General features: G+C 42.0%; 1 protein-coding gene across 2 annotated transcripts in view; it reads left to right on the top strand.

Annotated features, from left to right (window-relative positions):
• ptprga (protein tyrosine phosphatase receptor type Ga) overlaps window positions 1–14,533 on the top strand; it is a 298,438-nt gene that overhangs the window by 168,004 nt on the left and 115,901 nt on the right. For both annotated transcript variants that reach the window (XM_053652631.1, XM_053652632.1), the window contains exon 3: window positions 14,009–14,191. In XM_053652631.1, the coding sequence (XP_053508606.1) occupies window positions 14,009–14,191 (183 nt within the window). The remainder of the gene's footprint in view (window positions 1–14,008; window positions 14,192–14,533) is intronic.

Raw genomic sequence — 14,533 nt, 5'->3', positions numbered from 1 at the left:
ATCACATGAAAATGAATCACATGTAAATGAATCACATGAATATGAATCACATGAAAATGAATCTTTTAAACTATTAATGTACATTTAAACTAGGCCACTTCTGATCTGGTGCAACTGGCTGCAAGGGTATGGATAACGTCTAAACGTGGAGCATAGAGAGCTAATAATAATAATAATAATACTGCAGCGAGACTATGGGATTTTGGGGGGGAATAAACGGTCCCAGGTTAATCCGGGTAATCACTGAACTTGTGTGTTTTTGGACTTGATAAACACTGATAATCATTTGGGAGATGGTGTCTCTGTTTGCATTCGTTTGTGTATTATTAAACCAATTTATTTTTAGTCTGCCTTTTTATATATAAGCCCAATTTTCTCCCGATTTAGTCATCGCAGATTCCCACACCATTATCTCCATCTCCCCTAGCGCACAACTTTTTCTATTAAAAAAAAAAAAAGTTTACCATATACAGCGGCCCAATCCAGATCAGAATGCATTTTCGATCGCTGCGGATCGCCGAAATTTCATTTCTGGTCCTAACCAAAGGAAGGTGCATAAAAAGCAATCAGCCAATCATGAGCCATATTATTAGCTTGGCACAAGCAGGAAAGCTTTGCATCTGTTAAATGCTGCAGGACATTACAGGCGGCAGCTGTTCGCTCTGGTTTGGGCAGAACAGTCTGTATTCACACAGCGTCCCGAGCTAAATGCACCGTTTCTGGATCAGGGCTTTTTACGTCAGCATTTGTTAATGAAGTCCCAGGTGGCCGGTCGAAAAAATGTTCTCCGCAGGCCTGTTCACGAGCTTCTTCTGTTTATGTGCTATGTGCTACCCAGTCTTCCATCAAACACAGAACAGAAGCCCGTATACATCATGGCTGAAAGCAAAGCAGTCGTTTTAAATGGGTCTCATTTTAGATAACGGCTCACGTTAAAGTGTGCTGGAGTAAATATATATATATATATATATATATATATATATATATATATATATATATATATATATATATATATATACGGTGCCTTTAGCCCAAACTACTGTTTAGCCCAAACTACTCCAGTTGGAATTAATTAGGAATATATGTCACGAATGTGCACGAAATCGCTAATAATATCAAGGTGAGGGGGAAAATCAGTGTAGTTTGCAAAAAAATTCAACCTGTTTGAATTAGTTTGGTAAGAGACATCAGATTATTTTTAGCTTGCTAATGAAGAATTATGTATTATTAGCACGTTCTGTCAGTAGCTGTTTGTATCTGTGAATTCGTTGTTGCTGTTTTTCGACCCAGCTGAATAACCGAGCTCTTTTGTTTTGTTTTTTTTGTTTGTTTGTTTGTTTTTAAACAAAACTAGCTTTTTTAAATATCCTTCAAATCAGTTACCAGTCCTTACGATGATGCGCTCATTTAAAACATGGATTTGCTGGGCTGAGTTAGAAACTTTATCGGGCCATGCGCTAATGAGTCGAGTTTATTACAGAAACGACTAGCTAGCTTGTTTATTCTCCTTCTGGTTCCGTCTTCTGTCACGTGACCACGGTTTATCTTAGTGCACCATGAGCAAAACGAGTTGAACGTATAACAAGCTGTCGAAGGTCAGCTACAGATGGAGGGGAATATTCCGCCAAGATGTTTAATACACACTTGATCTCAGTGTTGTAGGACCTTCCCTCTAGCTAAGAAGGACAAACAGACTAAGTGCAGATGTTGCGAGACGCTGATTGCTTTGAGGGCTGTTAATCGAGCGGAGAGTAGTGTAGCATTCATTATCTGATTACAGCAGAACCCCGCCTCCTCCGTCTTCGCCGACTAGAATTAACTCAAATGGAGTGTTATCTATTTTCAACTGTGTATTAGCAGGAAGCAGGCGTTGCCAGTGGCCACGTCGGGTCAGAAATGACACATCTGAATGCACACGTGAAATTGGCGCGTGCCCCTCCCCTGAACCCACCTCTACTTTATAAGTGTATTTTGGGCTGGTCTTAATCGTACAGTTAATTGCTTTTTCGTTCGTTACTGTGGCTTTCAGAAAGGAAGGGGAGCATGTAATGCGGTCTCGTCCAAGTGTGTCCATCTAAGCAGCAGACCAGTCACTGAGATTAGTACTTGCGCGATCCATCTTAGTTAGTCAAGATAAGATTGATTAAAATGCTTTTATTAGGTGTGAAATAGAAAGAGTGTGTTTGGAGATGATGGATCGTTTCGTTAGTAACTGATTGTGTTCACGCTGTGCCTTATGATCGATTCATGAAATTTTACTGGACCCAGTCGATTTGTTTGTGGCATCACGCTGTCATAACTCATTTGCGAAAAAGCGGAGAAAATTCTCAGACGTTCGATTTCTCGGACGCCACGCAGGCTATCGTTGATCTCGGAATCTTAGGCTGCGTCCGAAATCGCGTTCTACCCTACTACACGGTATGCGAAAAGTAGTACGTCTGATTTTGCAGTGTGCAACCGGTGGACTCTACATGAGTCAAAAATTCCCACAATGCAACGGGACCGATGCCTACGAGCTCAGAAAAACAAAATGGCAGAAAACAGCGCGTCGTCTCTTTTTAAGTATTAAACCTCAGTTAAACAGGACTTGTTTAACAATACCCGAATAAATTGTGAACTTCTTGAAGGTTTAAACAAGAAAACTCCATCATATGATGTCCATCATGCCTTAGCCAGCCACTCTGACGTCAACGAATTTACCTCAGCCTGTTAACCCCGCCCACATTACATTGCTAATCAGTTAACTTTCCTGATGGGCATTTTTCCATTAGTGCGGTTGCTTTAATCCGGTGGTCCCTTTAAAATTGTAGCGTTTATGATGACGGCGAAGGTCACATGACAATGCCAGCAAGGTGGATGTAGTATGTCCGGGATCGTATTCATACTACACACAAGTACTGATCCGTACATACCGTTTCAATGGTCGAGCGGTACGTACTGTCAGAGTACGCGATTTCGGACGCAGCCTGTGAATCCTAACCCCATAGCAAATAACTGCTCACGTTATCTTGAACACCACCCTTTATTGACTCCAGTGTTCAGGTAACTGACCTTTATTGACCCCTGAATCGATTAGGGTCAGCGTATTCCTCGCCCATCTTCATTACGCTGTCCTTATCATCAAGCCATGCCGTGTTGCGTAGAAACTCTCGCGATCTACAGCAAAGCCAGCAAATTCCATCAGATCATGATCATTATCAATATCTTCAAAACGAGTGCACAGTTTCAGGCCGTTGCTGGTGGTGTGGGAGGAAAAGCGTGTCTCTGAGACAGAAAGCCGTTGTTCAGTAAATGAAGTTTTACCGACAGGGCTACGATTTCTGGATATTTATTGCACTTTTTTCTTTCTTTTTTTTTTTTTTTAATTCGCCGAACGTTTCGTTGTTTTTGTTTTCCCGCTATAACTCGGTTAAGCCCGTTTGAAGTGTTGCTAGAATTAGATTTCTTCTTATTTTGCTCAAGGGGCTTTCATTATCTTTTATTTATCTCCAGAAAAGAGAAACCCCAGGACAGCAGCGAATAATGAAAAAATCGAATGCAGGCATATGCGCGGTCACGTAAGGTTGACAGATATTAGTATATTTAAATTTGTAAGGATTTACTTATAATGAATTTGCCTGACCATCTTGAGCGCTGTGTAACGGTTATTGCGCACTCCCGTGGTAGAGTAGTTCTTGAATTAGGATTCGGTCACGTTTGCGTTTAATGTGCTGCTTAGCCAGATGTTTAAGGGGAACTCTCGGATTATTTTGATGCGTTATAATCACGCACGAGCTTAACGTCTACATCTGTACAAACGATGAGGTTGGGTCAAGTCATTTTGATCAATATTCTATTAATTTGCCTGCGCAGTGAGATGAAGTCGGATGCCTCGGTGACTACGATGCGCTGCAGTGAAAGCCGTCGTCGTATAAATAATGCAGATGAAGTCTCACACGATAAAGCACGTTGCAATACAGACTCCATTTTGTGTCCCGATTATATATAAACGATCTGTTCACAACGATTTGAGCCGAGCAGGATGATTCGAGGTGATCGTTATTCTCCGGCAACTGTTTCTAACTAACAGTTGTGTCTTGTGTTAGAATTGTGTGCTTTTATTACTTTAGATGTAGCATATTAGTACAGAATAGTAGGTTACTATAGGTGGGCTTTGCAGTAGTCCATTGTAGGACCTGTACACCTACTCATTTATTCAGTTATCTTTTATCAGCCAATCACGTGGCAGCAGTGATACAGGTCTTGATGAGAGAGGTCGGAGGAGAACGGCCAGACGGTAACTCGGATAACCGCTCTTTACAACCGCGCTGAGCAGAAAAGCATCTTGAGGCGAGACCACATCGGGTACCGTGTGAAACAGGAGTCTGAGGCTCCAGGGGACACACCCGAATCCAGCAGGAGTGCAGTGTTCATACGGGTATATTTACAGGTATAATGAAAGGAGAAAGCATTTTTGAAGAAAGGTTTAAAGCAGTAGAACTGGCATTCAGTAGAAAGTGCGGTGTATTAACACTAAGTAGCTGTTATAAATTTGAAGCATTTAGTATCATGCACAAAATAACTGCTTTAAAGAGGCAAACTATGAACTGTTACTTGTTTACACACACACACACAGAGAGAGAGAGAGATGCTGAATGCTGACATGAGGTTTAAGTAGATAAATGGCACCTTTCTACTTTCTGAAAGCAGAAATGTATTTGGAAGATGAGCTTAATGAGTCCTCTCCCCATCATGTAGCTAAAATAACTGCAATACTGAGAGGGGGGGGGGGAGGATGTGGGAAGGGTGGGAGTTGTAGGGTTTTTTTTCGTTTGGTTTCTTTTTTTTATATATATATATATATATAGAGAGAGAGAGAGAGAGTACCATTAACGTCTTCCTTTTTGTTCTCCGTAAGTGGAAGTTGTTTACCATCTGATTTTCTAAAAGATTGCCGTTATTAATGATGATTACATAATTAGTTTGGAGTGTTACCTAGAGGATTTGTTAATGTGTTTAAAGTTTGCTCTTTGCGTTTGCCGGAGTTCCTCTGAGGCACCGTGAGTTGCAAAAGAGGATGTTATCTAATGTGTGTGTGCGCGTGTGTGCGCGCGCGCGCGCGTGTGTGTGTGTGTGTGTGTGTGTGTGTGTGTGTGGTGGAGGGTGGAGGATAGAGGGAGTGTTGCTTATCTGATGGTCAGAAAGCATCAGTCTCTGTGGAGCAGAGGGTGTATCAGTGTGAGAGGGACAGGCGAGATGAGTGTCTGAGGTGGGAAGAGTGTGTGTGTGTGTGTGTGTCTGCCTGTCTGCCTGTCTGTCTGCCTGTCTGCCTGTCTGTCTGTCTGTCTCAAATTGGATTTAGGGTTGTGTGCTTGTCATATTTATGCAAAATATGTAAGTTTAAAATGCCTTGTGTCATTCTTTCATTTGTGTGTGTGTGGTGGGGTGTGGAGGTGCATGTAGGTGGTCGGTGGAGGATAGAAATATCTGACAGTTTTGACTTTGTGGGGACATTTGGCTTTATAATAATAATAATAATAATAATAATAATAATAATAATAATAATAATCAAAGCTTTGTTTCCTTCATTCAGTGGAAAGTTTCCACAAGGGTACTAAGACTGTGTATGTGTGTGTGTATGTGTGTGTGAGAGAGAGAGAGTGAATGATCTGATGTGCGACAGCTGTGAAATGTGCTCTGACAGTGTGTGGAGCTTCAGCCAGTCCTGTCAACGCTCACTCTGAAGAGGTCCAAACCCACAATTCATGCGCACACACACACACACACACACACACACACACACACACACATACATGCCGTCTCTAATTAACACAGAATGACACTGCATGAGACCGGCTATTTTTAGCTCATCCACCTCCGCTCTTCAGACAACAAACCGCTAACGCCATGTAGCACCCGTCATAGCCGAGGTGATCGTAGCGAGAGCGACAGCAGGGGTGATGGGTGCTGCGGGACGAGACACGTTTATTCTCTGATTTCTCTGACATTCCTTAAGGATCCGGATGTGTTGAGGCTACAGGTGTTCGTGCTACATCGCTCGTAAAATATCTAAATGCACTTCGTACTGACACACACACGTTGTTAGAAAGACGCTCAAGTCAGCAGAACATGACCTTCGGTTCTTTGGATTCTGTTTTACTGCACAATAAAATGCGTTTCTAGCAGAAATTTTCTTCCAAAAAGTGCTGATAGCTATCTTATATATTTGTTTTGTATTGGTTTTTTGTTGTTGTTTTTTTTTTTTTTTGCTGTGGCTCTTAGAATTATATTGTTTTATATAGCGGATACTTTTATCCAAAGTCCAGGAGATTACGGTTTATGGATGTACACAGAAGTTTGTAAGTGTCTTCAGCAATACAAAAAAAAATGGTTTTGTTACAAAAATACAGTATATATAATGCTCATAAGGTAATGTCCTACTCTGTGGGCTTTAGATGAATGAATGATGATATTTTCATGCAGTACATTTTAATAAATAATAAATTCATTAATAACTTTGAAACATTTCAGGCTCATTATTCTATCATTGAAAACTTACAGCTTAAAATACAGATCGATGTTTTATTTCGTTTTCTTTGGGATAAAGAGCTAAAAATTCACTCGAACTATAGACCCTGATGATCTGTGAGCAGTGTTTATTTCGATTCGATCGCCGCTCTTTAGCTTAGTGTCGCTGTGTAAGGAATGAAACGCGTGGGGCGTGCTGTTATAGGAGAATAATCAGGGATGAAGTGGAGTTCGTGTTAGTATGCCCGGACATCCCATAAAAGGAGTGTTTTATTCGTCTTATACCAATTCGAACTCATTTTTATCAGTTGAAGAACGACACGGTGTACGTCTTATCCGTTTACAGTTCCGTTAAATGCGGTGAAATGACTGCTAGAGTAGCTATCAAGAGTCGTTCCCTCACTCTATTTTTTTTCTCTCTCTCTCTTTGGATCATAATAAGATAATGTAGCGTGTTCTGTCACTGAGAAACGGTCTGTATCATGATGATTAAGTCACGCTATTGTAAAAGTTCCAGCTTTACCTCTGGGTGTTCCAGCTTTACCTCTGGTACAATAATGCTAAATGAAGCTCTCGTCCCAGAAAGCTTCATATCGACGAATGTTTTGTAAATCTGTTTACACGGATCAAGTCAGTGAGTGAGTTGTTACTATAGAAACGGTAACGTATTTGAAAAAACACGACCATCCCGGCTACAACAGATCCAACATTGCGTCATCTCATCGCGTACTTCGGTAACGTTCCTCGCCGTGAATCGTACACCAGCGATACATGTTTGTATTTTAAAAATCCCAGTTTAGAGAGCGAGAGAGATTCTCGCTGCTTAGTAATGATTTGAAATCGTGCCAGTCACCGGGTCTGCGTCTGCGGCGCCGCTTGATTCGGAATATTTTTGGTCACATTGTTTGTGATGTGCGTAATGGGCATCATGCTGCTCGTGTCCTTGGTGATGACGGTGATGTGCTCGTAAACCTCTGTCTCCCAGCATGCGCCTGCTTCGGTGTCTTTGATCCCATCACCAGCGTGGCCGTGTAGGCTGCTTGAGTCATTAGGCTGAATTATTGATGTAATCAGAGTAAGTGGGGCTGGTATTTGAGGCAAAGCACCACTTATATAAAACTGCATGAATAGTAGTAGTGAGGGTTTTGGGTCTCGAGCGTGCAATAGGCTTCGTATTCAGAATAAAATGTTCCGTTCTGCCAAGCACCTCTCATTTGCACGGTTTGACGTTTTTCTGCCATGATTTTTAGTTACCAGTTTATTTATCTGTTTGTTTTAGTGCCGATGACAGTGCTGCATATGAGTAAGACAGATGTTTTGGTTAGAAAATCCTGCAAAATGCCTTTTTTTTTTTAAATACCCATGTACTGAGATAATTTACTACATCTGTTACCGTTGTTGTTGTTTTTTTTTGTGCGTGTTTGTTTTTGTTAATAGTACGTTTACTGTTTCTAGTAAAGATGTGTGAGGATTTTAATCCTGTGCCTAATCCTCTCACTTTTATATATATTTTGGCTCCGCCCACTCACTTTTATAGAAACGCTGTCTCCGCCTACTTACTTTTATAGAACATGTGACTCCGCCCACTCGTTTTTTATAGAAACCTTGGCCCCGCCCACTCATTTTTTGAAGCTGGCTCTATTTGTCGCCACATACAGTACTATACTCGGTCCCTGAATTTAAAAAACAAAACCAAAACACTCTTACTGTTCCAAAACTATTAAGAGGGTGTTTCTGTTTAACAAATGGAGTTAAGGCCATTACATTTACTTGCAACATTCAGGCTGCTTATTTTTAGGGTTTAACAAGGCAAACACGAATCAAATTTGCTTAAAGGGAAAAAAAAAAGTTTCTATTTTAACACTACTAATAGTACGAGAACGTGAAGGTTTGAAACTGTTGCTCCTGGCGGCGTTTTAATTTGTTGCTGTAATTTTGTCCAGGTAGGGAAAAAAATGACCCACATGTGCAACTTTGTCCCAGTGCACACATCTAGCTTCTAGTAAAAGTGAACAGAAAGCCCTTACTGACTGAGTAATGGCTACAAATGCACTACATAACTGTACAATGTTTCTACATCTAAGCATTTCTCTTGGTTCCAGCTATCACACCATGCACTACCCTCTCTCCCTCCCTCTCTCTCTCTCTCTCTCTCTCTCTCTCTCTCTCTCTCTCTCTCTCTGTGTGCACTGGATCAGTGTGTCCATCAGATTAGGGCACTTTTTTATATTTATTCATTTATTTATTTATTTGCTGCACGAAGAAACTTCTACAAAAGCTCCATTCTGTCAATGGACCCAGCGCCAGAGGCCTAATGGATGGAGCTGCAATAAATCCTGCAGATATCCACACTGAGTGCACTGCTACCCACCTGCTGCTCACACTCGCTCGATCTGCCTCTCTCTCTCTTCCTAACTTTCTCTCTCTCTCTCGCTCTCTCTGGATCAAGTGACAGTTCAGTCACAAGGCCAAGAGTCTGTGCTAAAGCAGGCACAGCCGAACAGGAGTCTCTCTGCGTTTCTGCCAAACTGTTTTGCAAACAGTGCCACTTCTTTAAGATGTAACGTCAGTGTCTGTTAGGCTGTAGTGTATCGCTTGCGAGAGGGTGTGAGATAAAGAAAACAAAGTGCAGGCCTCACAACACAAAGAAAGCAAGAAGGTCCAAAGCAAAAGTAATTAGGAAATAAGGCTCAGACACTGAAAAGATGGCTCCAAACAGTTGACTTGGTTAAGTAGAGTGATGGAGGAAAAAAAAAACAGGAAACAAGTGACTCCGCCCACTCTTTTTTCTTTTTTCTTTTTTTTTTTTACTCCACCCATTCGTTTTGTTTTTGTTTGTTTGTTTTGTTCACTAATCTCGATCTGAAACCACCAGGCAGGGCTCAAGACACCGGCTGCGGTAATTCATCAATAACCAGACACGCAAAAATAGAGAGTGCTCCAGACTAGGAAACGGGATAAAGACAAGACGAGACCTGTTATCTACGGAGAGCGTGGTGAATTAAGGGTATTCTGATCCTGCTTCTTGAGTCCTGAAACAAAATGGCAAAAGTACTGAAATGATTCACTATAGACTGAATAAATATGGAGGATGACGAGAGAGAGAGAGAGAGAGAGAGGGCGAGAGAGAGAGAGAGACTGTTACCACAAGTAGGAAGCAAGGAATCAATCAGGATAGAGAGAGCATTACTGAGAACTGGAAGCTGTGACCAAATATGGAACGTAAGGTACAAAATAAACTAATGGAAGGCACAGATTATCAGAATCAGTAATCAGAAACTACTGCACCATCACACCCCTCAACTTTTCACCAAGAAAGATGAAACAGGAAGGAGCATTTGTCTTAAATGCAGCAACAATGACCACGATAAATCACAATGACGATAAAAACAATGATGGGGTATTATACAAGCTGACAGTTTATCCCCCATCCATTCATTCATTCTTCCTTCCTTCCTTCCTTCCTTTTTACTGCCTCTTCATTACCAGAACGTCTTTGTACCGCATGGCGGTATCCGCCTTGGCCACACGTCTCCGAAGCGTTCCGTAAAGAAACTTCCACACGAACAGCTGCTTGCTGTTGTCGCAAATTGCACCATGGCCTCTCCCTCTTTCCTGTCGATTGGGGGCAGCTTCAGGGTCGCCAGCCTGTGTGCAGCTGAGAGAATGCCGCTAATTGAGAGAGAAGCAGATTATCCCTCGGGCACGAGCATGGCATGAAGGTGTTTCGCATTTGCACTGTTAATATTTGCTGTGTTAAAAAACACGAGCTCTCTCCGAAGACTTACACAGAGCCGGACGTGCAAAATTACACGACAAAACAAGCAGACGGCTATAAAAGTACTTTTTCTCCTTCGGTCCTCACGTGTTCGGGTGAGGGCGTGATCGGACGTGCTGATATTTTTAGGAGGAGACAGGGTGAGAGATCATGTGATGCTATGAGAAGGAGTCAGAAGGTCTTGTTGGGATTTAAATACGATGCTGAGTCAAATGAATTGTGACTCTTATTAGGGAAACAGGATTTTTTTATTATTTTATTTTATTTATAAGTTATCCGGACAACTTGGAGATTTTGTAGAAGGTTTTCATTTGACCCAACCTCATATATAAGCATTCGAATCAGCCTTGGCTCGGGAATTCTAATACAGTCGAATCTTTCGAGGTTAATACCATATTAATAGAAAACTTAACAACAGCTACCTTCACAGTCTTGTTTATTTCATTTCTGTACAAAACGACCTTTTAAAATCGGACGCTTCACGTGTAGCTATTGAAGGAGCGGTCAGGATCCGGAAGAAAGTCTTATGGGAAAAATGTAATTCTCCTTCCTGTGTTGCATTCCACTAGTAAACCTAACTGTAGCATATTTCAGTGTTTTCTGTAATACAGTGTGTACTGCTGCGGTCCGTCTGTAACCGCGCATGCAGTACGTGACGTACCCGTGCAGTTCAGTTTAGAGCGGTAGTGGAAACACTCATTCTAAAGTGGGTCTGTAAACACTGTGTGTTCCTCGACACGTTCTTCGGTTCGAGTGTCGCAGCGTTACGTCTGCAAAGTTCAGTCCGTCCCTGCTGCTGCATGTTCACGAATCCCTCCGAGGGCCCTGCGAGTGGAAATGTTAGATGTTAGACATTGAGTAAAATGCCACTGCATTTGAGATGTGCCCTGCTCCTATTCTTTCAGATCAGATGTGAAGGAGGAGTAGAAGGAGAGAGAAGGACTAACTTTCTCATGGGACACCTGACGGTTTATGTCTCTCCCATTAACTCTGTCTCGTCTCGTCTCCAGAGCTCGCGCTCTCTCTCTCTCTCTCTCTCTCTCTCTCTCTCTCTCTCTCTCTCTCTCTCTCTCTCCGGATCGCGGTCCAGATTGGGTTTGCGTTTGCACTTTCTCTAACCGTGTTACAGGAGCATTAACGCAGGGAGCGATCTCTTAGCACACAGTTCCTCGGTGCATTCATTACACACTCGGCCTGCCTCAGTTCAGAGCTCCCAGTCTCTCCGGATCTAACCCGGGCCCGTCCAATCGATACGCCCATGGCTATATCCGGGCCGAAAGGAGACGAGAGACGGCTCCTAATTCGATGAAGGCGGCATTAGGGCTTGGCCCGGATGCGCGGGAGGCTCTGGTAATTGCAGACAAATTCATCTTAAAGGCTAGAGAGCTGAGGATTGCTTTCAATTAAGCTTGCACTTTCGAGGGAGGCAGACGTACAGGGCGAGTCCCGTTACACTCCGGGGTTCACCCGCTGCTCAGAGTGTTTGCATGAAGTGAAGGTGACTCCAAAGTCAGGTCACGGCGTCTGTCTGTATGATGTGATGTGCTTTCAAGCAGCCTTTTTTTTTTTTTTTGTTTCATAACACAGACCATAAACTATTCAAAGAACAGCCACGTTAGGCTTTAACACCAGATTTCTCTTTTTGGAGCATTTAATTCCTGAGCCTTTGATCCACAACCACTCATATTGTGTTCATAATTCTGATGTATATATGAATAGCATATTATACCGCAGCACTGTTGAATACTTGATTCTGTTTGGGTCATAAGGAGTTCATTATCTTTCTCATTTCTAAGAGAAGCTCTAGCACTAGTTCAAGCCACAAGGGTTATATTCATGCGCACGTTCTAGTACGTTATCGTTTCTATAGTAACAGGGACGCAGTATGTCAGACGCTCCACATGAACAGATTATTTATTCATTTTTTTTATATGTCTGTAATTGTTCATAAAATGTATATTTATTACATTTATGGAAGGAGTCTCCGGCGTTGGTGCTTTGTAACAGTCAAATTTTCAAACACGGGACAGAAGGATTTACAGTTTGTTGTTGTTTGTTTTTTTGTTTTTTTTAAATCGTATTAATTTCAATTTCATATTAAGTTAAACGTAACTATTAATGGATAAAAAATATGATGTTCTGTGATACGTTTTTTTTTATTATTATTATTGTAATCATTCTTTGAAAATCGCTGTGGTACTCATGTCATTGATTATTTATTTCTAACAGCGCAGCCCTTAAGCTTTAAGATGAAATCCATTTCGTTCAATTGAATTAACTCTAACTTTAATACAGTGTAGGGATGAAACAGTTACCGGTTTCACTGTAAAATTCCCTGACGGTTAGTATTACCGTGTCACGTTTAATTATCATTAAAACGGCGCGCGATTATCGTGATTTGTAAAACTCGTGGTAAAAGCCGTCCACACACACACACACACACGCCCAGCATGAGTCTGACGCAGGCGCAGCATGCGACATTGATTTTTTGAGCGTGAAAACGGACGCTACAATTAAAAACCGAACGCGTCTGCTCAATTCAGCATGAGCGGAATGAGTCGGAGTCGCAGTACGGATCAGCAGGAGACAGATTTCATTTATCACGTGGCGAAAGTGAAGCGAGCTGACTGACAGGAAGCGTGTACGAGCTGACTGACAAGACGATGGAGGAAGATTTGGTTTAATAAAAGCGAGTTTGTCATTGTACTGTTTTGTAGTTGTTTTCATTAAGAATAATAATGGCGCGAATTGCCGCTAATTCGGAAGCGGAAGTGAAATGCACACGGCCGCACGGGCATTCCTAAGCGATTTAAAAGCGAGGGGGAAAACAGGAAAAAGCGCCAACGAAGCACCAAAGCAATTTTCTTCTGGCGAGCTCTGCAGACAGGGTTACCATCTTCTATTAAGTTTCCCTCAGCATTTTTATCAAATCCAAAATACGACCACACTTCGGATTTGGTCCTCTTGGAAGGTCGGAAATTCTCCCGAGCGCCGTCACTGCCTTCCGCCGTGTTCTCTAACTGAACTAAATGATCGCGGCGAGCCTAGTGACAACCGTCCATCACTTTATAGTCAAATATAAAACCTGTTTAAATGAATTCAGTGTGTAGCAGTACTTTTTGCACATTTTAACAACACCGTGATAATACTGATAACCATGATATGAAATTTTCATACCGCTACATCTCTAATACAGTGATGACCACCTTTAAAAACCGAAATAAAGTCTCCATGTACCTCACAGACCCCACGCTGAGAACCATATGTATCGTGAATTGAACTTTATACATTTATTTTTGTATTTTAAGTAAGATAAAAGACGCATTTGCAGACAAGCACGCTTTAGGGTTCCTAAAATACAATGGCAGAGATGTCTCTCACACACTCTCTGTCTCTCTGGGGATTATAGAACTGTCAGAAAACGTTGGCAGGTTGTCGTGAATGGTAAAAAGACAGTATCATGCGCAGGTTTTTGATTGAATTGTCTCGAATTTGAAGTGATGGCTTAATCGATATATTTCAAGCCCCGTAGGTCTTTGAGGCAGAGTAGAGACAGGCAGACAGATGAAAATACTCCCAGTTTGTCTGCTGTTTTGACTGACGCTGCTGTAACACTGAAAGCTTTTTGATTTATTTATTTCATTTTATTATTTATTTATTTATGTTGTTTTTGAGAAGTGAGATATGACATGCGATTGATTTCCTGTCTGTCTTCTCATTTAGGGGCATATGGACCCGAGACGGGATGGGCGTCGGCCTATCCGGAGTGCCAAGAGAGGAACCAATCGCCGATCAATATAGCTGACCAGGATACCAGGGTCTCCATGGAGTACCAGGAGCTCATCCTGGACGGCTTTGAAGCGGAGTCGTCCAACAAGACGTCAATGAAGAACACAGGCAAAACCGGCAAGTTATACTCCATTCAGTGTGTGTGTGTGTGTGTGTGTGTGTGTGTGTGTGTGTGTGAGAGAGAGAGAGAGAGAGAGAGAGAATGTGAATGTGTTTATCGCTATAGTTCTTTTCCTCCAGTCTGCTAGCTATGACTAATACAGTAGAGCAGAGACATGAAGTGAAAGCGGGCCACAGGTGTGTGTTCATGTGTTTTCCATCGTTGACGCCTGTCTTTTCACCAACAAGCACAAAGCCACACAACTTCATCAACATCCGACTCTCCGTCTAGGTTCCAGCTACAGCCATGGATCATTACACTCCACTTACACACACACGCACACACGCACACACGCACGC

Source organism: Ictalurus furcatus, chromosome 21 (assembly GCF_023375685.1).
Source record: "Ictalurus furcatus strain D&B chromosome 21, Billie_1.0, whole genome shotgun sequence".
Lineage (NCBI taxonomy): Eukaryota > Metazoa > Chordata > Actinopteri > Siluriformes > Ictaluridae > Ictalurus > Ictalurus furcatus.
The sequence above is the reverse complement of the archived record's forward strand: the minus strand, read 5'-3'. Positions and strand labels throughout refer to the sequence as shown.